Source organism: Microdochium trichocladiopsis, assembly GCF_020744255.1.
Source record: "Microdochium trichocladiopsis strain MPI-CAGE-CH-0230 chromosome Unknown B0I36scaffold_4, whole genome shotgun sequence".
Classification (NCBI taxonomy): Eukaryota; Fungi; Ascomycota; class Sordariomycetes; order Xylariales; family Microdochiaceae; genus Microdochium; species Microdochium trichocladiopsis.
This window is the reverse complement of record NW_025763547.1, coordinates 2,309,893-2,334,228: the sequence shown is the minus strand read 5'-3', so window position 1 is coordinate 2,334,228 and position 24,336 is coordinate 2,309,893. Positions and strand designations below refer to the sequence as shown.

The 24,336-nt window shown below is 56.6% G+C and overlaps 9 protein-coding genes across 9 annotated transcripts; 3 read left to right on the top strand and 6 right to left on the bottom strand.

Annotated features, from left to right (window-relative positions):
- Window positions 1-831: 831 nt before the first annotated feature.
- Window positions 832-1,604, bottom strand: B0I36DRAFT_321141 (uncharacterized protein). Its single transcript, XM_046153652.1, has one exon. It carries the CDS (start codon window positions 1,488-1,490, stop codon window positions 963-965), a length of 528 nt encoding a protein of 175 aa, XP_046014121.1. The 5' UTR covers window positions 1,491-1,604; the 3' UTR covers window positions 832-962.
- Window positions 1,605-1,986: 382 nt separating this feature from the next.
- On the top strand, window positions 1,987-3,313 carry B0I36DRAFT_107140 (calmodulin). The gene is made up of 3 exons (XM_046147822.1): window positions 1,987-2,215; window positions 2,271-2,494; window positions 2,632-3,313. Exons 1-3 carry the CDS (start codon window positions 2,213-2,215, stop codon window positions 3,065-3,067), a joined length of 663 nt encoding a protein of 220 aa, XP_046014120.1. The 5' UTR covers window positions 1,987-2,212; the 3' UTR covers window positions 3,068-3,313.
- A 774-nt stretch (window positions 3,314-4,087) lies between these two features.
- Window positions 4,088-5,221, bottom strand: B0I36DRAFT_348363 (putative translation initiation factor; the record flags this gene model as incomplete). The annotated part of the gene is made up of 3 exons (XM_046156680.1): window positions 4,088-4,383; window positions 4,555-4,859; window positions 5,046-5,221. The coding sequence occupies 3 exons, from the start codon at window positions 5,219-5,221 to the stop codon at window positions 4,088-4,090; spliced, it is 777 nt and encodes a 258-aa protein (XP_046014119.1).
- Window positions 5,222-7,453: 2,232 nt separating this feature from the next.
- Window positions 7,454-8,450, bottom strand: B0I36DRAFT_107120 (uncharacterized protein). The gene is made up of 2 exons (XM_046147821.1): window positions 7,685-8,450; window positions 7,454-7,532 (listed from the first exon to the last, which is right to left on the bottom strand). The coding sequence occupies exon 1, from the start codon at window positions 8,260-8,262 to the stop codon at window positions 7,768-7,770; it is 495 nt and encodes a 164-aa protein (XP_046014118.1). The 5' UTR covers window positions 8,263-8,450; the 3' UTR covers window positions 7,454-7,532; window positions 7,685-7,767.
- Window positions 8,451-11,322: 2,872 nt separating this feature from the next.
- Window positions 11,323-13,188, top strand: B0I36DRAFT_373616 (MYND finger protein; the record flags this gene model as incomplete). Its single annotated transcript, XM_046160208.1, has 1 exon — window positions 11,323-13,188. The coding sequence occupies one exon, from the start codon at window positions 11,323-11,325 to the stop codon at window positions 13,186-13,188; it is 1,866 nt and encodes a 621-aa protein (XP_046014117.1).
- A 729-nt stretch (window positions 13,189-13,917) lies between these two features.
- B0I36DRAFT_321133 (uncharacterized protein) lies at window positions 13,918-15,692 on the bottom strand. Its single transcript, XM_046153650.1, has one exon. It carries the CDS (start codon window positions 15,379-15,381, stop codon window positions 14,251-14,253), a length of 1,131 nt encoding a protein of 376 aa, XP_046014116.1. The 5' UTR covers window positions 15,382-15,692; the 3' UTR covers window positions 13,918-14,250.
- An 84-nt stretch (window positions 15,693-15,776) lies between these two features.
- On the top strand, window positions 15,777-18,133 carry B0I36DRAFT_348360 (cation efflux family-domain-containing protein; the record flags this gene model as incomplete). Its single annotated transcript, XM_046156679.1, has 3 exons — window positions 15,777-15,784; window positions 16,009-17,836; window positions 17,999-18,133. The coding sequence occupies 3 exons, from the start codon at window positions 15,777-15,779 to the stop codon at window positions 18,131-18,133; spliced, it is 1,971 nt and encodes a 656-aa protein (XP_046014115.1).
- Window positions 18,134-18,411: 278 nt separating this feature from the next.
- Window positions 18,412-20,247, bottom strand: B0I36DRAFT_361969 (beta-lactamase-like protein; the record flags this gene model as incomplete). The annotated part of the gene is made up of 9 exons (XM_046158576.1): window positions 18,412-18,495; window positions 18,593-18,619; window positions 18,813-18,947; window positions 19,108-19,199; window positions 19,298-19,511; window positions 19,594-19,627; window positions 19,708-19,779; window positions 19,872-19,959; window positions 20,055-20,247. 9 exons carry the CDS (start codon window positions 20,245-20,247, stop codon window positions 18,412-18,414), a joined length of 939 nt encoding a protein of 312 aa, XP_046014114.1.
- A 377-nt stretch (window positions 20,248-20,624) lies between these two features.
- B0I36DRAFT_361968 (Las1-like-domain-containing protein) lies at window positions 20,625-22,011 on the bottom strand (the record flags this gene model as incomplete). Its single annotated transcript, XM_046158575.1, has 2 exons — window positions 20,625-21,324; window positions 21,575-22,011. The coding sequence occupies 2 exons, from the start codon at window positions 22,009-22,011 to the stop codon at window positions 20,625-20,627; spliced, it is 1,137 nt and encodes a 378-aa protein (XP_046014113.1).
- Between the last annotated feature and the right edge of the window lie 2,325 nt (window positions 22,012-24,336).

Sequence of the window (24,336 nt, the reverse complement as noted above, 5' to 3'; positions counted from 1 at the left end):
AACGTCTTTTTTCTCTGAGAACTTCGCACCATAGTTCCGGCCGCGATAATGGACCAGCTGTACGACGACTCATCGACACTCGTGTCTGTGTGTGCCTTCTTCATTGCGACATGTACAGTCCTCGTATCATTGCGGATGTATTTGCGATGGACAATGGGAGCCAGCGGGATTGACGACTATCTGTTTGTTTTTGGCTTGGTAGGTCTACCCGTCTGCTCCCCAAACCAACTGATTTCGTCGTAGTGACACAATGTTGGCTCAATATGGCTGACTCTGTTGGTTGTTATGACAGATCCTCTGGATTGTATCGACAGCGTTCGTAATACCAGCGTGCTGGAACGGACTTGGCGCCCACAATGGCCGTTACACGACCGATCAGGGGGTTCAGGCGAACAAGTACTTTTTCTTGTTCCAACATTTTTATGTTTGGGCCAATATCCCAATCAAGACCTCGCTCTGCCTTACAATCATCCGCATCGCCTCAGATATTCGCTGGATCAAGTGGACGCTGTACAGTATCATCGTGATCCTGGTCATCGTCTCCCTTGTCACCAATATCTACCTTTTGACCGACTGCAAGCCATTTGAGGCCAACTGGGATAAGACGGTCCTCGGCGCCGTGTGTCGGCCAGCTGAAGGGACCGTGGCTCTGGGCAATGCCTATTCGGCAATCAACATCCTCATCGACTGGACTGTTGCGCTTCTGCCTATCTTTCTACTCTGGAAAGTGCAAATGCGTTGGGCTCAAAAGCTGCCAGTAATGGCCGTGCTCGCGCTTGGCATCTTTGCCTCAACGGCGACACTGGTGAGACTGCAGACCTTGACCAACTTCACCAACGTGTCGGACTATTTGTGTAAGAGAAAGGTCGTTTCCAGAATTCATTCTCGGTCGCTAACGTCCGCACCAGTCGGCCTTGGTCCAATCGTTTTATGGACTGTCATTGAACTCGCCCTGGCCCTCGTTACGGGTTCTCTGATCGCCTATAGACCTTTATTCCGGCGTTTCTTTGGCAGCACAGGCGGCCGCAGTTCCAGGCACATCCAGCCAGACGACGTCTATCTGCAGTCCACCCGCGCCGCGAAAAATAGCAAATATGGGGGCACCAGCACCGCAACGGGTCCGTCCCGCCGCGGTACCTCGTCGAGCCAGCCGGGCTTTCCTGACCACGACAACGAACATTCAGATCACGAGATTGGCGTCGCTCGTTCCACGGATAGGAATGAGAGCCAACAGAGTATATTTGTGGATGATTCGAAAGCAAAGCACTCCAAGACATGAATGATAGATGGTCCTGGAGGCACGGGTTTTGATGAGTCGTCTGGATCTCTGTTTGAAATGGTCGCGTGGCCAGCGATCGCGGGTGTATGCGTCTTCGTTTCCTTTTTGTTTTTATAAATGATCCCTTTCGAGGCGTGAAATAAGTCGGCCACTCACCGGGGACGACGTACACGACTGCCTTACGGCTCAAGCTATGCTGGGTGGGCGTCATCTGCCCTGTTTTTAAGCGATTTCAATGATACCAAAGCCAACATCTAGTATGGCGAAGCAATTCAAACAGAGATAGATTTTTAAAAAGAACTTTATAGCCACTTGCAATGCTCGAGGCATGATCTTGCGAGTGATGCATCTGAGTCACACCTTCATCGTCATGGCTTCTGCTTGAGGTTCTAGCTCCAGAGTCTGGAATACGCTTGCGATCTGACACGAGACTGTCCGAACATGTGCTCCTGAGCTCAGGCTGGGGACCGGGGATGATGGCAATGACTCGAGACTTGCCAGGGCTGGATCTGGATCCTCGTGGCGTCTTTAGTCTCAGCTGGAGATGTGTTAGTGGAGAGTTGTAGCTGTCTGACAGGCTGACACGTCTAGGCGTCCAGGCACCAAAGAGAGAGAGAGTCCACACGCTGGCCGGCGGCCATGCGGCGTGGGGCGTCCGCACCACCCTCAGCACTGTGCAGGTGGGCCATTATGCACGCGGAGAACGTCATTGGTTCCTGGCTCCTACCTAGAGCTTCAACACTTTAATACACCTTCGATCGTGGACTGGGATGCCAAGACGAGGTGCCATCGCTTGCTCCACGTGACACATTGGAAGTTGGGCTCTTGCAATCTTGGCAAGACCCGGCCAGGTCTACTCGGGTTATCGGTCTAGAGGAAGGACGAGAGGCCAGGTGCATCAACACTGGGCTCAAAGACGCAGAGTCGTTTCGAATGGTACGATATCCCAGCGATACAGCCCAAAGCTTCTCCGACTGACGCGGTCATGTAGCCTCCAAAGCGCAGGGCCGCAGGCGGCGGCGGCGGCGCCGCCGCTGCTTCAGCTGCGTCTGCAACGTCGCTCCCCAAAGAGCGCCAGTCGAAGCTCGCCAAGGAGCACAACATCTCGGCCCGGCAGGAGCGCGAGATCAAGGAGGCGTTTGCCCTCTTCGCGGAGCCCATGGACGGCGAGAAGGAGGGCGTCATCCCGATCGACGACGTGCGGCGTGCCATGGTGTACGTTTCCTTTTTCTCACGGTGGACCAACCATCGTGGACACGTTTCCAGCTCCCGCCCGATGGTGGTCTTTCTTCACCCACAAGAGAGAGAGAGACACACACATGGACGTATCGTTACTAACACCCGTCACGCAGAGCTCTCGGCGTCCCGCCTACGAAGCCAGAACTCAAAGAATTCCGCGAGATCCTGGACCCCGAGGAGGAAGGCTACGCCTCGTACGAGCCGTTCCTCGCCATCTGCGCGCTCAAGCTGCACGCCAAGGAGGACGACTTTGAAGGGCCCGAGTCCGATGCGCACAGGCAGGAAGTCGACGAGGCGTTCCGGCTCTTCACCAGCCCCAACAACAGCAGCAGCAGTGGCGGCGGCGGTGGCGGCGGGCATGAGCAGCAGCAGCAGCCGATCCTCACACTTGCGCACCTTAAGCGAGTGGCCATGACCCTCAAGCAGGACGTCGACGAGGCGCTGCTCAAAGACATGATCCTCGAGGCCAACTCTGGTGCCGGCGTGGGCAAGGGTGTCCGGAGGGACGAGTTTGAGGAGGTGATGCGGCGCGCCGGGGCGTGGAAGTGAACAAAGCCATGTCCCGTAATATGGGACATTTCGTCGCGAGAAAGATGGCTCAAAGTCAACATGCTGTGGGTCGGGCTGGATGAGTCTCATTGTCTACTTGGACAGCCTGGTTGGCTATGCCGCGGGTCTTGCGATTAATGAGGACACACGTATGGCTCGTCACGGTACAGGGACATTCTAGGAGCCTGGCCGGACAGGACAAATGCATCGTTTCACGCTACCCTACTTCTGGATGGGTCCACGATTGCTCGATATTCCAACGACCCCCAGTCTCGACCAGTTCGCCGCCACTACACAACGATACTCGTTACGTGTCGGGACTTTTACCCCATCCTCCCGACATGCCAGATCCAGAAGCTGTTGAGGTGTTGGACTCCGCGGCAAACAGCGGATGAAGGCTAATGCCATCTAACGAACATGTCCGCACCATCACCGCCTGCACAAACAAGTCTGGCGTACCCCCTGATTCAGACATTGTGGAAACTCGGAAGGTCGGCATGAGGACTTCCATTGCGCTGCGTCATATCAGACGGATGCAAACTGGTAGTCATGAAGATCGGCTCAGGCTTGACCAGCATAAACACGTCTTTTGCAGATGGTCGCTGGTCTACTTTACGATTCAGATCATGAGAAAGATGTACTAGCTGTGTGCGGCATGTGCCCAGTCCTCAGCACTGAAATGCGTAGACCATGCTTCCACATAAAAATGCAAGCGCGATGGAACCACGCGCTTTGAGCAAGCAGAAAAGAGATCATGCTCTCTATATTCGATAACCACCAGGAGCTCATGATAAAACTGTGGGGTAAAAAAATAAACAACGCCGCTTAATGAAATGCCACATGAGGATCCAGATCTTCCGCCTGCTTTCCTCTCTTCTTGTCTATGATATCTGTCGAATGTGTTCGCCAAGCCTCGGTAGATCTTTGTTTTTTTCTGGGTCTTCCTCCACCACTTCTCCGTGCTTCAACTTATGTCGACACGCTCCGCCGTCGTCATCGTCCTCCTCATCCTCCTTTCCCTCACTTCGCTGGCTGAGCCTCGTCCGTGGTAGCGTCCTTGGCAGCAGCCGCCTCTTGCGCGCGCTTCTGCGAGTCCAGCACGGCCTGGAGCTCGGGCGGCGGGTTGAAGCCGGCGTGCTCGGCGTGCTTCTTGTAAAAGTAGTTGTCCGCCTTGGGGGTGAGCTCGGGCGGGATCTCCTCGAGCACGGCCTTGAGCATGCCGTCGATTGACTTCTGCTTGGAGGCGTCGCGGTGCCAGATCGTGATGAGGTGCGAGTTGAAGCGCACGGACAGGCCGACGCCGCAGAGCTGGTCACCTATGTAAGGCGAGCAAAGAATGTTAGCCATTGTGTGTGTACAACAACAAGTATGCTTCTGCCCCCGTTTGTGCGGCTTCTCGGTGGTGAGGGGGATTGGTAAAAGTCCCATCACAACCCAAGACAAACGGGGCTGGACGCTGGGGGGGGGGGGGGTTATATCAAACGAACCTTCCTCCAAGCTCTCCTGCAGCTTCTCGCCGATGGCCATGAGCTGGACGCGGGTCCAGAAGTCCGGGCCGTTGGCCTTGGGGATGCGGAACGTCCAGCTGCCGCCCTGGAAGTTGCGGCGGTCCTCCCAGATGGGCTTGAACCCCTGCTTGAACAGGTAGATGGACTCGCGCATCTTGATCTTGTCTATCGGGGTGTTGTTGGCGATGCGCCAGAAGTCCTGGACCGACTCGATCAGCTCGCCAAAGGTCTCGATCGTCGCCTGGTAGTCGCCGTCTTCGGGCTTCTCGTTCTCCTTTGCGCCTCTGTTCCACAGGGGGAAAAGGGAAAGCTGACTGTCAGCACAAGACTTCTTCTTGAATTTGGGTAAGAATGGAAGTAGTAAGGTTCAAGGCTTATTGGCCTGAGCCGAGCCTGACAGGGTCGAAGGGAGAGATGTGACGATGTCATGAAAGGGGGGGTATCTGTATACAACGGCCGGGATCACTTACTTGTCGAACCAGAACTGCCAGTAGTGTTGCGTCGGCAACGCCCGCATCGTCTTGAAGAGGTTGCGCTTAGCATCATCGCGTTGCTCGGCGGGCGAGCTGACGTTTGGCGAGCTGGGATCGACGCTCTGGGAGAGCGACGAGAGCCCCCTTGTGAACAGGCTGGGTCTGCTGGCCATGGCGTGTGTGTAAATGTGTGTGTGTGTGGATGTGGTGGTGCCGTCTAATGCTCAGAAGAGGTGACAAAGAGCAGTCGTCGCTGAAGCTGTGTGACGAACGGGGACAATCTTTGGGCTTTGGGGAGTAATGAAGAGTTGTATTGCTGGCGAGCAACAAGCTGTTGCTCAGAAGCTGATGTTGTCGAGAGCTCCCCTGGAGCATTAGGGGAGGCCCATCCAATGGTGGGGTCGGGTCGGGAGGCTTCCAGGGCCAGTGGACGGATTCACTTCGTCCCTGGAGGGCTCCACAAGGCCCCTAGCCCCGCGCCTCAGGGGTCGTCGCCTCGTTTCAAGCTGCTGAAACAGAGGCTGGGAATCGTCCAAGGATGCGCTGGTAGGCGCCCGGGTCGCCAGATACCTGCAACGAATATGCCCTGGGCATGTTGCAACTGCACTGGCCGTCGCAGGTACTTGTAGTCTTGTGAACGGACAATACCAGCCCTGGAAACCAGTAAAGCATCCAGCTTGTGTTGCATCCCCACATAGGAATCACATCCAGAATGCCCGAGGCTGAAAGGTCGCTTTCGCAGTTGAGACCACAGAAGCACAAAGCGGCACGAACAAAAGCACTCCGAACTCTCAATGCTGCCTTCTCAAAGTTCCTTGGCAGCATATGCCTTCGAGAATGGAGATGGTGCTCCTTACTGCCAGGGCAAGGTTTACGCTACTAGAGGGACCGACCCCGGTGCCTGAAACCAGACCCCCGGACGATCTTAGCATCGAGGTGGGGGCGCTGTGCTCCCACTGCCGTTCTTGGCGTCCGATGTGTGCCGGGGGTGTCCATCTTCAGGAAGCCATCACAGCATGAGTTTGGGCCACCCATGCGTAAGCACCGGGCCTGGGAATCGCTTCTAAGCGCTCTGTGTGTGTTGGTCCTGCTTGAACCTCAGGCATGATAAGGCACCGAATTTGACGGGTTTGTGTTGGATCGTTGATGGACCCCCCATTCCATGATCTGGGCATGAGCTAGCTCATGCTCGGAAGCACAGTGTTGTATATCTTCCGTCAAGTCTTGCAATACTATTGTCAGCGGTCAATGTCTTTGAACGACCAGCTCTGCATATCTCCGAGTGGCAAGTTGGAGCTATCTCAGCACGCAGGACGCCATCCGTCCCTTCAGGTGCTTTGGCCCTCTCAGGTCCTATGTGTTCGGAAGGTAATAAAAGCTCAGTGATAGGTCTTCTCCCAGGAACAGAAAATATGAATGTCAGAAGAGCGATCGAGGCCGCCATCCGTCGCATGCCTTTTATCCCAACACATCACGTTCAGTTATTCGGTCACCAGAAACAGGGCACGTGATTCTCTTCGTCGCTCTCTACGGACCAACAAGACTGGATCATGTCCGGATTTCCCGGCTGCCACTGATTCGCCCACCGGCTTTCCCGCGACCTGCCTGCAGCGGTGCTGGCGTGCAGTCCACAGGCACAAGCTGACAGAAAGGGACTGAGACATAAGGCGGTCTTGTGTCGTTCCTGTGTATCGCATAAAGTTAAGCGGCAAGACATCAAGTAATTCGGTCGTCATCGACGCTTAGCGATGAGGGCGGAGGTACTCAAACACCTGGATTGTCCGCCTGGGGAGATCTGGGCATTGGTAGCTCATGACTGCAGTTCTGTGGCGTTGGACGGCACCTGAATCTGAGGGGAGAAACCACAGGCCAGTCTGCACATACAGGCTGTCCGGTATCATGACAACATCTCACAATAGGCCCCACCCCATTTTGTCACAGGCACAGGTGCCCAAGGGGCAAGTGTCGCCGGAGAGTTCAATCTTGAGCTACCCATGCGGGCCCGGAAATGCCGTCTTAAGTGGTTGTTATCTCGCCTGCTGGAGAGACTTTGCCTGGCAAAGATTCCCACCAGATTTAACGCCTGACATAGGTACGGCACGATGGATACTGGCCTCCACACAATGGACGCACCCAGTATTCGAGCGAGGGGTTGCTACCAGAGGAAGAAATGAGTTCTTCCCTCACAGCCCCTACAAAACCAGCCCATCCACTTATTGGACTGTGAGCTGGTGATGCATGCATGCATGATGGCTGCTTGCGTCTGCGCCTAAGCACGTCAAGAATAGACTTGATTGATCAAAACCAGCGTTGAATCCATTGGTACATGGCAGCATCCCTTCGAAGCGTTGGTCCAGCAGTGCCCAGGAGCTGTTCGGATTTGCGGCAACGCTGCAAAAAGCATCGTCAGAAGCGCGCGTAGCCGCGCGGGCGCTTACTGGCGAACCCTGATTGGCCAGAAAGATTGTTCTGCTCTCTGGGAATCTACAGCCAGAAAAATGATTGGTCATGGGTGGCCACATGCTTCATCAAGACATGTAATTCTGCAAAGTCCATCAGGAACGGCGTCGACAGCGTCGACGGCGTCGCTTCCACCCATGGTCGGGGTCGCCAATCTGCCCGTTGGGACGACTCACCTGGATATCCCGGTAGGTGAGGTCATAGCCTGGAACGCCGTGCTGGAAGCGGCTTGCCAAACTCAATCGCTCGTTGGATGGTGTCACAATACAGGTGCAGCGAGGGTCACGGTTGCGTGGTCAGTAAATTGGCGTGCCGGTACCTGCATCTTGACGTATTCGTCGGAAGTAGTTCTAGTCGTGGGTGCTGGCTGGTATGCTTGACTGCTGAGATTAAGGCGGCGCTGCGTCCCTGACTGTCGGTTGAACAATAGCCACTTCCATTCATCATCCCAACCAGGAAGGACTCGATACCACAAGGACGGATTCAGCAATAAATGAGACGGCGTTTGCCCCTTTTCATCAAAGGCTCGACTGCTGGAAGGGATGCGGCGCCAATACTGTATCGAGCAATGCCTTCTAGTCTCCTGCAAGTGCCGAACTCTATCGTGGGAGGGTGTGGCAACTGGAGCCGCTTGGCGCCCGCGGCAGTGATTCAACCGCCTCGCCCATTGCGGCGGGCCTGCCTCAGTGGGCTCGCATCGAAGGGGTTGCAGGACGGATGCATGATCTAGACCCCACCAGACGCAATGGGCCATCACGCAGTTGAGCTGTATCGAACGACGGAAACGAAGACCCCGCGAAGATTTGCTTCCAGGTGGTATGCAGCTATGACCGTCAAAAAGACGAGGCAGCAGCAAATCGAGCACATGCTCTCTTCGCCGCTTCGCCGTCGTGCTTCGGCGTCACGTTGTCTGCAGGCTGCATTAGCGCCACGCCGTGAGCGATGGGGTTCGACAGGGAACTGAAGAATAGCAAGCAAGATGCGAAACTACAGCCAGTCCTTCGTATGCAACGAGAGACTGCCGCAAGTCGCGCGTGTCCCAAAAGTGGCTAGAAAGCCGCGCTCGAGTCGCCAACTTCGCGTGATTCATTGTTTGATGCTTTCTTTGAGCGGCTCCCCGCGATCCGTGATGCGCGAACAACTTCGCTGCGCTGCTCACGTGCAAGAGTCGACCCAGCGCGATACCAACACGAGGCTGCCGTTGCTGCAACCACCTGCATGCATTGACTCTTGACGGGCCAAGACGGGCACATGACTGTGTGGAGGGAGCTGGGGTGGGCCAGCGCATCCCAGGGTGCGCATCTGGTGTGTCCGGCAGCCGCCCTCGCCGCCCCAAGGCCTTCTGGCGGTGAAGGATGGATGACTATCGCAGTATTCCAGCCCTGTTCAGCACTGGTTGAGCCTAGTCCAGTGCGGCGAAGTGTCAGGACCAGACCAGAAGTGCCCGGTGATTAGAGTTAGCATGGCTGTCCCAAGAGTCGAGTCCAACGTCGCCTAGGCCTGGAGAGCAAACCTTGGCCGACAGCGACAACCAAGAGCTGCCCTGATGTCATAATACTGGTTGTGACTCTTCATGGTTCGCCAACACCTTGGTCAGCTCCGGCTCGAAACGCCGGCCCCGAGACGATTGCCGAAGGCAGCTAGACGTCCTGCCAGTCTTCTAATGTCAGGAAGCTGGCATGCACAACAGATGACCAGCTCCTGACCAGCTCCTGTTAGGAAACATCGCTTGTGGCATTCGTTAGAAGGACCTTGTCGCTCGCCCGACGCAGTTCCGCAAGGAAGATCGCCAGCCGGCCGGCCATTTCCCGGTGGAGTAGGGCTTGGGTCGTCGGCAGAGTACCGCCCTTGTCAGAGCTTGCGAGGATCCCTGCGTTTCGAAGCATGCGGCACCCGCAATGCATCTTGCACCTCCCGCCTGAATGACTGGCCGGCGAGTGGTGGCCAAGACTCCTCTTCTTCCCTCTCCCCTCTCCCCTCACTGCCGTTGCACCACGATATCGGAGGTGTTCCTGCTGTAGGCCTGAAATCGAGATAACACAAAATCTGACCAATGCTCCTGCTGGACAAGGGTGGTCGAGTCGGAAATACATGGTGCGTCAGGCAGATCAGTGTCTCTGTTTTCGGCACCTCACTAGTGGGCGACCGTGCGCTTGGAAGCCTGTCGTGCCGGAATGCGACCTCCTCTAATTTGATTTGTCCCGCGATGCCATGGACTAAGTGGCTGGCAAGGGAATCGTGGACGTGCTCCACAAAGGAGCTGGCAGCGGAAACATGTCAAGTTTGGCAGCATCTACAGCCCAGTATTGAGCAGCAACGCACGCACGTTCCCTCTCGAGAACGGTGATGTTGCCATCGTCGTCGTCACTGTGGTGCTTGACAGCACGTGTGAATATCTCGAGGTCTCACGACATGAGCTCTCGAAGGCAAAACGTCCACAAAATAACTGATGACGGCTGATGAAACAGCTGTCTGATGCTGCGTTGTAGCCGTGGCCACCTGCAATCGGTGTTTCTGTATTGCTGACAAAACAACATGGAAGATGGCCGATGGTCGATCAGAGTGGCCGACCTACCGGCCGGGTCGTGAGATACTCAGCGTACGTTGGCACGAGCATAAGCAAGAGTTATTGCAGAACGAAGAGGTAGCCATTTAAACCGCCCCCCCGAGGCGTCCAACCGGCACTGAGAATCGTAAGCTGCTGCAGTGAATGCTGGCTGGTTGATGGCACGATGGCGATGGCCGACGAAGGAAGGAGGCGGTTGTCAGGGCCGGGCCAAAATGAGGGCACGCCACCCGGGTGGCCAGGTGGGCCCCCTTCCTCATCTCAGGGTGCGTGCCCAGCTCGGGTGCAGTGGCTGGCCGTCCGTCCTGTTCTGTCGTGCTGAGGAAGCAGCCCCAGCCCTCCCGCAACAGTCCTGGTGCACGGCACCTCCTGTAGCGCCGCTCCACGCCCAGCGGCGCCCAACACCAAAGCCCCTGCCGGCTCCATCGCCGGCCGCCTCGACTTCTCCCTCTATCCCATCCTCCCCATCACGACACCTACTGCTCGCCATCAGCGTTCACCCCGTCAGCTCATCAGGATCGTCATCTGCGCCATCTCTCCGTCAGTCTGGATGGAGGCTCTGCGTTCAGACTAGAGTAGACGCCTTTGGAGTCGCTGGAGAGTCGGGCCTCCGCGCTTGCTGCTGACTTTCTCTTGGTCTCTGCAATCCACCCCCTTCCGTCAGCAATCGACGCTCACACGAGACCTTCGACATCCAACAGGTCAGCTTCCTCACATCGAGTCGTCGCTGTTCCTGTCCTTTCGCCCCTCGATTACTCCGATATCGATTCGTACATTCCACTCGCCTGCCTGCTCTCAACCACCCGCACAAGCAGTTTGCCTCGCGAGTATCATCAACACAGGGTCAAAACAATCAGCACTGAGCGTCTTTGTCTCTGCTCACCCCTCAAGAGTGTCAAGATCTGAGCAAGAACCTTCTGATCTTTTGATTGCCACGCTCCCCAAGACGTTTCGGGTTCGCTGTGTAGGCACTTGTTCATTGAGCACATTTCCGGCCAAGGCGTTGGAGACGAACCAAATCACGACCTCGCCACTGCTGTCAACAGTGCATATTTTCATAAGATCCTCTTCCTCTTCATCCTGCTTCATCCGGTTTCACCTACAACCTGCTTTCAAAATTTCGACGCATCCCCAAATCTGCTCCGGGTTGTTTGCAGGCTTGACGCCACCTCACTGGGCAGTTTAACCGTGTCTGCCCATTGCACACATCATTGTTTTTTCTCGAGATTCATTGTCCCAGCCGCCGCGATGAGGGAAGTCAATTTCAGCATTCCCAATGTCAACAAGGCATCAGTGGGCATCACCACTGCCCTGTACGACCGTCGGGCGTTGGACTGCACATCAACATTGCCACTTATCAACTCATTGAACCATCTCGCATACCTCACAACATCTTCTGCCCGCATTCGCGATATCCTCACGGTCGATGGCGGGATCGAGAGGCTGGTTTGCATCCTGAAGCAAGGACGCACCAAGGACATGATGGATCTTTGGAAGTGGAATCTCGCTTTCCAGTGCGTTGTCAACATTGGAGTACGTGGCACAGAGACGGTCCGTACTAGAGTCGTTGAAGCAGATATGGTCCCTGTCATCGGCACACTACTGGACAACTACATCAAATATATCGAGAAGTCCCGGGAGAAGGCCGAGGAGGCCAAACAGAAGCAGCTCGCGGACCATCATTCCCGGCAGCGCGGCCACAGGGAAAAGTCGACATCATTCTCAAACCGAACCTCCCGACTCGAGATCGACTCCCGACCGTTCAGGCGTCAAGCGCCTCCACCTTCCATTGACGTGTCGGCGACATACGGTAGCACGTCAGCTGTTTCTGAGTCTAGCCAGGCAGAGTCTAGCACCGCTGTCCATGCTGGCCCTTCCACAGCTCCTCCTGAGCGTGCCTCAGGCTCGAGCCATCGCCATCACCACCACCACCATCATCATCACCACCACCACCGACACGATGCCAGAGGCAGCGTGATTTCGCCGTCACGGCCAAGCATTCAGCCATTGGCGACTGCTGCTCCCACGATGGAGGCTGTCGATGGCTTCATTCGTCCAGTTCGCGACATTGATCGGCTGCCGTCCATGGCACCAGTTTTTCCTCAGACACTGACCTCGCAACCCGCGTCTCCAACAACTCCACTACCGCTTCCTCAAGTTCGCTCCCCAACTGTACGACCAGCCTCGGTCCTCAACCAGAATAGTCGTGCGCGCAGGCGGCCTTCCATTCGTCACCAGGTCTCTACCAGCGATGCAGACGATTTGACCACGGAAGGTGCGCAGTCGGACGAGTCTGGCGACGCAGAGATGTCTGGCACAGCAGAGATCCAGACTGCTGTCGATATCCAGGATATTGCCATGGACGAGGGAGAGACTGCCTTGGTCAATGAGACGATTGACTTGAATGCTCAGACTGTGTCAGGCATTCCCGAAACTGGAACGTTCAATATCACGCATCGACCATCTGTGGATGGCAGCATCCCAAATGCTATTCCGGCCCCAGGACCTACACTCGGATTGTCCCCGAACCAACCTCTTGGCGGAACTCCCCAGCCTCAGCTTCCTAGCCAAACGAACGTTTCCCGGTATCTACTCGACCGACCACTCCCGCCAAGTCCTCAGATCTTGGCAGCATTGCCTCGGGAGGAGGACGTACTTATGTCCCTCCAACTCCTCGCGTACGTCTCCAAGTACTGCAACCTTCGCTCGTACTTCCAGAAGAGCCACCTGGTCCCCAAACTCAAGATTGGGAAGGAGCTGGATTTACTCGACTCCGACATCATGCCCGAATCACCAACCAGCACAACGGAGCACGAGGAGGAGTACCTGCTACCGAACGATTTCAACATCTTCCCCCTTGTCGAAAAGTTCACCGTACGCTATCACAGCAGTGACATGCAATACTGGGCGGGCGTCGTCATGCGCAACCTCTGCCGCAAGGATGATGCCAGGGGCGGAATCCGCCAATGCGCATACTATCAGTGCGGAAAGTGGGAGGAGTTCACACGGCAATTCGCTAAGTGCCGACGGTGCCGCCGCACCAAGTACTGCAGCAAGGAGTGCCAGAAGAGCGCATGGGCCTTCCACCGTCACTGGTGTGTCGCTGCATCTTGAGTGTCAAATTCTCCCTCGACACTAGGCTTTGAGACTTTGAGACTTTTATCTGCCCGACGGGACTCCCCGTAGGGTCTGGGTACGATTCCATTGGTACCCATCAAACTGCATGGCGAAGCAAGCATTCACACGATCACGGCGTCTTTTCCTTCGATACCACTGCCTGTATTCATTGCATCAAACGGATTTCCTTTGTTTCATCTTTGCTTTCTGACACGGCGTTCTCTTGATGAACGGTGGCGGTACCCGCCTAATTTCTCACCTTTGCGCGGCAGAGGACGGTTTCCTGCATTCGCCAAGGTGTGAGGTCCAGATCAGTTCCACCCGGCCACAGATGTCGGCCGCGAACATTATCGAGATGGACCAGCCATCGGGTTACGCCTGTTTTTCGATGCTGACTTACAACGCGATGCACTCTCACACAGTTTTGACGTTCGTGAAAGTCAATCCAAACGTGCGAAGGACATTGGGTCATGACACGGCGACTCTGGTGTATTTTGGGAATCGCGCAGAACGTTTCTCTGCGTCCTCCAAGAACGAATCAAGAGTATTCAGAATGCCATAGGACATTACGCTGCAGATGCCGAGAAGCACCAGCCATCCTGGCAGCTGCAGGGCTGCACCGAAACCACCCTTTATATGACTGTATCCTTATATAGCTGAATGACAAAATACGACGTTTCAAGTAAAACTACCGGCGTCCCCTTGGACGCATGTGTGATGGATTCCCATGCGTGGCTGTATGCGCCGCCTTTTGTGAGGAAAGTGACGTGATTTCCAAATCCAATTTAGATCGACGGTCGCCTGGCATCGGCCAGTATCATTGAGCAACCAGTTGGACATTGCAAGTCATCAAATCATTGTCTGCAATCCCCAGATCCCGAGAAGAGTCACACAATATGCCAGGCACTAGTTGGAAATGCAAGATAGAACGCAAACAAGGGGTATCCTAAGCTACATGTACACATACACTACTCTTCATCTATTCCTCCTCAGCCTCGACCCCGCGTTATATCATCTTGATATCGTGCCATGAGCCCAAGCATGCAAACAAAGAGGTCGTCAATCGCCAGTCATCTTGGCGTGCCTGAAGTACTTCATGCCAACCCAGGCCACAATGACCCAGACCCAGGCCATGATGGTCGTCAGTATCATGAGCGCCGGGTAGTAGCCCACGATAGGCAGCGTCGGGTCATCTTCGAGCTCTGGCGGGGCATAGGGCGTCGTGCCGACGTCCCAGGCCCAGCTCCATATGTTGAGGCAGGAGCCCATGCCAATGACAAAGACGAACCATGTCACAATGAGGATGACCCAGCCCCACCACTCTGTCTCACTGTAGTCGTGGTCCTCGACAGACTGTGGCAGAGGGCTCGTGGTCAGGCCTTGCAGGGACAGTGGTGAGGTTGCCGTGCGGTTCGACCGGCGTCGCTGTATAGAGGGTGTTCGCGAGTGTTTCGCGAAGAATGCATTGGACATGGATGCGAGTGACGTGGATGAGAGGTGGGCCGGAGACTGATCCCGGCTGGGCATCACGAGGACGTCGTCGTCGTCTGTGGTGGAGGTCGGAGATCGTGATGGACTAGGTACTTGAGGGTGGGCTGTCGGGCATGAAGACGTGCCATGGGCAGCTGGAACGACGTCACTGCCAGCGATGCTGGAAACTGTGGAAGGTGAGGGGATACCCGTGATGCCCAAACCATGGACGGGTGAGGTAGTCGCTGATGTACGACCAGGTACATCAATCGGTATGGCGTTCTGAGCAGCCGGCGCTTGCGCCTGGCTATCCCCTTCTACAGCAGCTGCGGCGGCAACGCCAGTGGCAGCCTCTGCTTCCCTCTCGCGCCGGTCGCGGGCAGCACCACGCCCAAGTAGTGCGACCTTGCGCAAGGAGCCCTTTCTGCGACGCCCGCTGTGTTGTTGCTGGGAGATGGCAGCTGCCAGGGCACGGGGCGAGGTTCTGGAGCCCTGGACGGCGTCCTTTGGCGATTCCGCTTGTTGCTGGGACAGGCCCTGTTGCTGAAGCTTGGCTTCCTGGGCACTGGCACGACTGTCGGAGGTGCGCATGAAGGGAAACTTGGAGAGGATGCTGCCGCCAGAACCGCTGCGCTTCCGGCCGGAGGAGTGGGCAGCGAGATGGTCTGGGGGCTCGTCTGCAGCGGGTGCCGCCGTGGGTTTGGGAGGGATGTTGTCCATCGCTGGATGGCGTCGGCACCCAGCACGGCTGCCGTCGAAGGTGGTGGGCGATCGGCGGGACTTGGGAGATGGAAAGTGGACTGCTCGTGGGGATGTGTTGGCGTCATGGGAGGGGCGGCTTGCTGGCAGTCGGTCGAGGTAGGTCGGATGGTGGAGAGGGCATAATAGCGTGATTTGCAGGCGTAGGGGCACGCAGTCTATATTATGCGGCGTTGTCGAGGTGGCATGACGGCGGTCGCAGTTGATGTGGGAGTGCTCGGTTGGCGATGTGTTGTCGGTCGAGTTGATGTTTGGCACCACCCAGGCGAGCCTGTGCAATCAGAGGGTGGCTGCTGCTTCCAGGTTCCAAGGGTGGAAGGAGTTCAGGGGGGATGGGAAAGAGGGTGTTGCGGTACATGCTGAGGTATGTGCACAAAGTCGTCTCGAGGTGCAGATAGGAGTGTACACACTGTACTATTATCTGCCATGAAGGCCGCAGTTAGTGCCCACGAGAGCATTATCCATAGTATGGGATGGCTAAATATTGCCAGTTCACACTGTGTGAGCACTTTGCCCAGATGTGCCCCAGAGTACTGGCCTAGAAAGGAGCCACCTCATCCCCCCAAACAGCCGCCCGCCTTGGCTTAGGCTTAGGTCGGAAGGTGCATCCAACGAGCTCGGCAGGTGCTTTGAGAACAGCGTCGTGTCGTGTCGTGTCGCCAGCGAAGACCACTTGTCAACAGCACCCGACAAGACAACTTCGGCACACCGCCCGCCATTGCACGCCTTCTTGGTCCTGCTCAGCAACAGTGCCAGACTCCTTGGCGCCCAAGGTGGCCTTGCCTTGTGTCGACACGACCCCAGCCTCACGCCTCTCCTCGTCCCCTCCCCTCCCTCAATGGCTTCGCGCTCCCGCGGCACTTCACGACCACAGCCCCCAATCTTCTCCTTTGCACTTCACCCCACCGGAGACGACGACGACAACGACGATAGCCACAGCAGCAGCGGCGAGAGCAGCAGCGACCACCACCACCACCACCACCACGACTCCGACTGGCACGCCCTAGACAAAGACCCAGCACATCACCACCAAGACCGCCCCGACCGCGACGCCCGCGCTGCTTCTCCCTTCCTCACACCGAGCCCCCCGTCAAGCTTTTTGCTCGTACCTGGCCGTCAATCGCCTGCTCAGAGATTCCTCTCCCCGCCACCCCAAGGACGAACACCAGACATGTCCACCACTTCCTCGGGGGGGTTTGACGGGAGCTCGCGCGATGCTACAGCCCCCATGGATATCCCAGGCGCCGGGGCTGGCGCCTCCAATCCCTTCAACTTCCAGACGCAGGTCATCTCGACCTCGCCAGTAAAGCCCGCTGTTGGTCAGCGTCGCGGCCACAAATACAAGCACTCGAGCATCAGTGCGCAGCATCAGATCTTCCAGGAGCCCCGGCACCGTGCTCCTCTTGCACTCCCCCGCGATCTACCCGTGCCTACCACAAAGGAGGCCTGGAAGTCCATGTCCAAGGACCAGCGGCGCCGCCTGTACTGGTGCTTCTGCCATCTGCTCGTGGCCGTCTTTGTCTTTCTTCATGCGCACGGCTCGCTCGCAATGACGGCTCTTTCTCACCTGGTCTTCTTCGACGCAGGTTCGGCCCTAATCTGCGTGGGCGTCGACGTCCTTGGCAATTTCGAGGTGTGGAAGCGCAGCAGTATCCGGCATCCTTTTGGATTGGAACGCGCAGAGGTGCTTGCGGGTTTCGCTATGAGCGTGTTCCTCATTTTCGGTGGCTTTGACCTCGTGAGCCATAACGTCAAACATGTCATGGAAGGCCAAGGCGGCCATGAGGCGCATCATCCGGATCCTCATGACGCGCATGACCACACAGAGTCCGGGGCTGCTCTTGGTCGGCTGAATCTCGCCAGTATCGCTGTCATGGCGGCGACCTTGGTGAGCGCGTTTGGGCTCAAGAACCATGCTCGTATCAGCAAGTTCATGCGTCTCAGCTACCTTGCGAGCCTGCCCAGCGTACTCTCAAATCCCTTTCACTTCCTGACCTTGTCCACATCGGGCCTTATGCTCATTCTGCCACTACTGTCCATCAACATCAACATTTACATCGACAGCGGCTTGTGTGCCATTGTTGCTGTGGCAATGTTTGCCCTTGGCTTCCAGCTTGCCGCCGCCCAGGGGCTGATGCTGCTCATGAGCTACGGCGGCAAAGCAGGGACGGACGGGTCTGGAGACGTGACCGTCTCCGATGTCCTACGCGAGATCGAGGCCGAGAGCGCGGTCGAGCGGGTGGAGGAAGCCCAGTTCTGGCAGGTGCACTACGGACTGTGCATGGCCAACCTCAAACTGTGCGTCGCAAAGGGGGCTGACGAGGCCACTCTTAGCAGGCTGCGGATGCGCGTCGCGACATTGATCCAGAATCGTCTTGGCGAAGGATACGGCAAGGGCGGGAGTCTGCGCTGGGAAGTGACACTACAGATGGGGTCATGAGGAGCGTTCTGGTCAAGACGAGCAGGGGCATCAGTTTTTAGACGAGCGAGCGAAATGAACGGACCGGACTGTAGAGACATAGGGCTTCGACGTATATAAGGGGGAATATTCTGCATGCACATGAAAGTTGTCACGCAGAACTGGATAGCACATCATCGTTCTGGTATCAGAGCCATGATCGGTGGAAACTTTTGGCAAGAGCACATGGCTCAAATCCTGCATGTATCAAAAAGAGGCCGCATGGAAATCACAACCGGCACTGAGGTGTACTAAGGACGTCAAACCCATTGATTGGACCGACTGAGTAAATCTGCCGCAACCAAGCAGATGTTGGTAAAATCCCCAGGCTTTTTCCCTCAACAATCACCCGCGGAACACGATATAATACCAGCTATAACCCATACGGGTTGTGCCTGTCTGTCCAACAGAGCCAAACGAAAAACGTGAGACAGCTTGGTTTGTCAGGGGTGTCCAGCTATGAAGTTCCAATCTTCCGACTGCTGCGCAGCTGCGCAGGAGGAGGAGCAGGAGGAGGTGGAGTAGATCCCGAGCTAGAAGTTGTTCTTCATCTCGCGCAGTTTGGCCATGACCTCGACAGGATCGGTCTTGCCCGTGGCTTTCTGGATTTCGGGGTCCTGGTTGTTCCCACCGTTAGTGAATGGCATTGTGGGAAACACTGAGGATCTGTATCTTGTGTGGAGGAGAGGAGATGGGCTAGGTGACAAGACTTACATCTACGCGCATAAAGACGTTGTGTTGCTATTTTAACAATGAAGTGGACATCGTGCCAGTCAGTACATCGATCTTTGGGTCCAATCGATTGGTTTTTGTTTTTCGGGCATTCGCCCCGAGTGACATCTCGCAGTTTTCCGTGAGGATCGGCCAATAAGAAAGGAAGAGGGAGGAGGGAGGTGAGAGGGGGTAAAAGAGTTGGTACAAAGCGAGAGCTCACCTTCTCATCGCCAATCGTGAATTTGCCCTGAGTCTCCTTGTTCTGATCCGCGAACGCCTGGAGCTTCTTGACCGGCTCACTCTGCAGGACCGAGAGGCAGAACTTGACGTTGGACTTTGTGTACTCGTGGCCGGGCTATGGTGCGTCGCCAGATGTTTGCCCACTTATTAGCTCACTCAAGCCCAATGCTTCTGTAAGGGAATAATAAAAGGGTAGGTGCCCGCCACCACGCCGGATGGCCAGCAGGCAAGCATGCAACAAGAAAAGCAAAAGGGGGATCAGGATTGATACATACGTAGACCTTTGTATCGTCTGGCAGGTTAGCAAGGGTCGTGTTCAGCGCCATGTGCATCTCGGCCGCGTTGCCCTCGAAGAAGCGGCCACAGCCTGTTTGTATACATACATCAGCATCCCTTCCGACCACGACGGCATTCGACATTGTTTGAATAAATCGAGCAGCCCGCTTTCTGGAGGGGTTTTCTTACCGCCATGGAAAAGCGTGTCGCCAGTGAAGACGACCTTTTCTTGCCCGTCCTGCGCGAACCAGCAGATGCTGTCCTGGGTATGGCAGGGCGTGTACAGGCCCGTGACTGAGATGCTGCCGAGCTTGAACCCCTCGCCGTCGGGCGGCGTGCGGGTCGCGGCCTCGCAGTCCTTGCCGCCGATGATGGGCAGGTCTTCCTTGCCGAGAGCTGCCCGCTTTGGGTGGGGGGGGCCGCGATGATGGCTGTGTTAGCGGCCACGTGAGGATTATTGTTTTATTTGGGGTTCGTGCACATACCAGCTTCTTGTTACCGCCGGCGTGGTCCCAGTGGCTGGAATTACGAGGAGCGTCAGTTGTTGCCGTGATGTGAAAAGAAATCTGCCATTGTCGGTTTGACGAGTTGGGACTGACTGGTGAGTGTTGACAATTGCTGTCAGGTTGATCTCGCCGCTATCGATGGCCTTCTTGAGCACTGGGGCGACTCTAAATCACCATGACGTGAGCACGCGAGCTTTCCTTGGAAGCAACAGCCAGAGTCCTCCTGAGAGCGTGGCCTTGGCAAGAGGCAGACTCACTCATCTGGGTTCGCCGGGTCGATGACCACGGCGTCCTTGGTCCTGTCGTCCTTGAGGATGTAGGCATAGTTGTCCGACTTGCCAGTCCCTGTTCGTCGAAGTGGTGTGCTGTTAGCATTCTGGATATTGTCGTGGACATCGTGTGAGGCTTTGTGCACTTCATGACCATTGTCAGGCACGTACACATGGGGATCGACTGGATATGCATCTTGCGGGACGGCGAGAAGAACCTGGCGGACTGAGCGGAAAACGGCTTCGCTGTCCTGGCGATGATGTTCATGGATACAAGGCGGCAGTGGTACGCAGGGCAGCTCAAACGAAGCTTGGGAGATTTTTGGAAGTCACGGAAGTCGCGGACGATGCTGTCACTGACCATATCGGAGCTCAGCTGGAGCTCCAGTGAAGCTCGCCGGTAGCTCGGCCGCCTTCCCCGCCATGCTGCGTCTCGAGAGTGGAGTTGGGGGAGCTCCAACTGCCCGGATGACGTCGAGAGCTCCAACTGCCCGGCGGGCCGACAGCGGGACTGCACCTCCGGGGCCACCATGCGTATCGACATCTACTGCCACAACACACAGTCCTGAAAACAAGTGGCTGTGCCATGTTGCAGTGTGCAGAGTTCCCAAAGTCGTGCTTGAAAAGCCATGCTCGTATAAAAATCCAAAGGGTATCATATGCCTGTCCTACACGCTGACATGCCCCGGGGCATCGACCTCTAAGTAATCAGATCCTGGCCCGCAAGATACAGAATCAGCTTCAGACCGTCCCAATGGGCTTCGGTTTCCATGATTCCTTCGACCGCCTGACCCATCCCCTACTTCTCTGCTGTTGCTGTTGCTGCCCCCCTCTCGCCGCCTCTCCGCCCAAAGATGACGATGCATCCCCAGCAGAGGTTGGCGGCCGGTTCGTGATCAGCGGACACGTCCCCTCAATCATATCCCCCACGAGCCGCAGTGCGCGCGTCATGGTTCTGATGTCCTTTGTCGAGTTGCCAATATCATCCGTCGTCTTGACAATGAAGGCGGCATCGTACTGCGCCAGCTGGTGCCGCGCAGTCGCCTCGTCGAGCTTGCCCTGCAGGTACGCGAGGAGGACTTGCTCGCACGACATGACCGGCAGCACAGTCCCCAGCTGGAGTTCCGCAGAGCCCTCGTCTCTCGAGTCACCACCGGCAGTCACGCCAGCAAGGAGGGGGAAACCCACCCGGTCGCCGTCTTGCAGCATCTCTCCCCTGGACGGGTCGGCAGGCGGCAGACCTTTCCAGTAGAAGTCCCAGATCCAACTGAGCGCCTTCTTGGCCGCGCTGCGCAGCTTGAGCAAGGACGGCAGCTGCTCGTGCGTGGCCTGGTGCCGCAGCTCGACAAACGTCGCCGGCAGGCCGATGGTCTTGGCGAGCGAATACATGCTCTGCTTCTTCTGCTTGTCCTGCTGACTATCTAACAGGCCCGTGACGAATCTGTGCCGCATGTGAACAACGCGGTGGACGGACTAATCAGCTTATTGACCTCTGGGCCGTGTTTCTTGGGGGCTGACAAAGTATTATCCTCGGAGGAGTGTAGGGGTGGAAAAGGCAAATTTCATGTCTCACAAGGTAACCATTTCCGATGTTTTGAAACAAGAATGCCAAACCGAGTGAGGACTCAAAAAGACCCAGTCGCTCCATAGCTCCAAAGACCGAAAATGAAGTCCGGCCAAAAAGGACTTACCGGCTGAAAGCAGTCGCGTACGCCGCGCGAACCGCAAAGTCTGACAACGACAACGAAGAAGCCTGTGCCGAGGCCGCAAGCCGCTCCCGCTGCTGCTGCCGCCGCCGCCGGCTCTGGTCGACATCGTCGAGAACGACAGCTACGAGCAGGCCCGTAGATTCGACGAGGTGAGGGCAGTTACCCCGGTGCGCCCACATCTGCACCCTGCCCACGGCGAGCCGCTGGTCTGCCTCGACGCGGGAAACGGCCGAGGACAGGCCATCATCCTCGGAGCGCTGCTGGTCTGTTGGTCTCGTGGCCGAGGACGCGTAGACCGCGGCCCAGGGGAGGTTATCCGGGGTGTCGTCTGAAGGGGGCCCGCCACCTGGGTAGAGCTGTGTCCGGGCGGTGATGAGCTCGTTGTGGTCGCGCCACGGCGTGACGATATATTGAACCATGGCGGCTTGGTATGGGCTGTCCCGGCTATTGCTTTGCTTCTCCGCAAAGGGAGGGACGGCGAGGGTTGTGTGACTGAAATGTGTGTGTGTGTGTGTGTGGTGTGAGGCAACAACACACAATGCGTCTGTCGCGGCCAGCCAGGGGTGGCGCACAAGTGCCGACGCGTTCCCGTGCACCTCGGATCAGGGCAATGTCTCAAGCTTTTTTTTCCTTCCCAAGCGTCGGCGGTGACGAGTTTGCTGTCTCACTCGAGGGAGATGCTCGTTTTGGCATTTCGAGAAGTGAATTTTCGATGATCCAGCGAGCCAACCAGAGTGCGCAGATGAAGGTGGGGCACCCCGAAGCGGGAGCTCCCTTCTCCCGCCCGCAAGCCATGTTCCTGCTTCGTCCAAGAGGTGTGCCAACTGCTTGTGGGAAAGTATCTGGAAACTGCTGTTCTTGTGAGCAGAGACACTGGTCTGGCCACCGGACTTTGGTGCACGATGCGGAAGAGTTTCGTGCAGTGTTCTTCCATCCAGAGGCGTGCAATATCTTGGTTTGGCACGCACCCCGAGTCGCGGCTCGGCTCAAAACGCGCCACGAGGTGGGAATGTCAATGATGGATGTTGCGAATCAATGGAAGCCACCAACCCGTCAGGATCTCTCTCTGCGACCGACTAGCCAAGGCCAAGGGAAAGTGCATGTTCCAGGCCGCACAAATCATCCCGTCCTGGCGGCGAGAGCGTTGCCCTTCCTGGTGACCTGTTCCGAAATACGCTTGCTGCCGTCCTCGAGCATGGATGGTGTCGACCCTCCTTCTTTTTCTTTTTCGTGGTTCCTGCTCAGCACCTCGGATTCTTTTTGTCATCACGCGCATAAACTAGGGGCTTCGGCTCCTGCTGAGCCTCGGGGGATCATGTTTGTGTGTGCAATGTCCGCTGCTCATTGATAACTCAACTCCGTGCTGCCCCCCTGCGTCAATAGACAGACAGGGCACACACACACAGGCAAACCGATCCCAGGGCATGCATGGGTCACGGTCGTCGGGAGTGGCAACAACGGAGCAAAGGGACAGGGAATCCGTGCCTTGCGGAGCTGCACAGCCTTTGGGCACAAGTACCTTGCTCTGCGCGCGCGCGCGCATGGCTTATTGATAGGTCCATGCCTACGGTGCTGACGGAAGCAAGGCGCCGCAACCAGGTTTTGTTGAGCACAGCGCTTGCTGCTTATGCTCCTCCACAAGCCATAAGAAGTGTCTGCTGGCTGAATGAGCTCTCGGGAACCCGCGAGTAGCCCGCGCTTGGTTGCCTGGCCTGGATACCTAAAGAGTGGCTCCAAAGTGCTCGCAAGCACAATGACGCGTGACCGCCTCGCAACCGAGCAAGGACCGGGTTCTGACTTTCTTGGGCGGGAATCTCGCTGGAGCGAAACGCGGCTGGGGCGGAAAGTATAGCAGCACAAAAAATAAATAAGTTGCGTTTAGGAGAACTCCAGCACTGAGACACCAAGGGGGGTCGCTTTTCAAGCCAAAGGCCGGGACCCCATTTCGACCTACCGGAGTGAGACGTAGCTACCTCGCAGGGACTTTTTCACGCTGGAGATAGGGAGCTGTGCTTGCTCATCCCCCAGGCGTGCGACGCTCTAGGGTCCTCGACAAGCCATAATTAGAGGGTCGGTCTCTACGGCGGGGACCAGTAAATTACTGTACGTACCGGGTTCGAGCACTCAAGCGCACGCTTGGCCACAACCTGGAAGCACGTTAGCGTAGTGGAGGAGGAAAGCGTCGTCCCCATTGAGACTAACTCACCGCTCCTCCTAAACCCCATTCCTTGTCACCATGTCTGAGGTCGCATGCGCCTCAATACCCCACGACACGAGAAACTAGATGTGCACGAGGACAACCAGTGGTGGGTGAGGCAGGTGAGGCAGGTGAGATGAGACCCCTCGACTACTGCTGATTGCGCCATGAGCTAGAGCCATCCAAAGATCCACGATGGATTGAGCATCCAGAACTAGCTACAATCAGGTAGTGAACGTCGATTCGAGGCAAATCACCATTCGGCTTTGATCATAACCTACCGAGTGGTAGTGGCGTACAGATGTCGCCTGTGCCGCACCCGGGTCCCGGCACCGCAGGCAACTGCGCCGATCCAGCCCTCAAAGCATGCGCCGATCCGAGCTGGTCCTACGCCTGAGCACAAGGTCTAGGCTAGGTGCCTGGCAGTCCACCTCAAGCATGAAAAATTACCATGAATGGGGGTTGTCCCCATCACACCAACACCCTGGAACCCCCTTCTGACTGGTGGACTGCGCATTCCCACCACATTAGTGTCTTACTGTGGTGG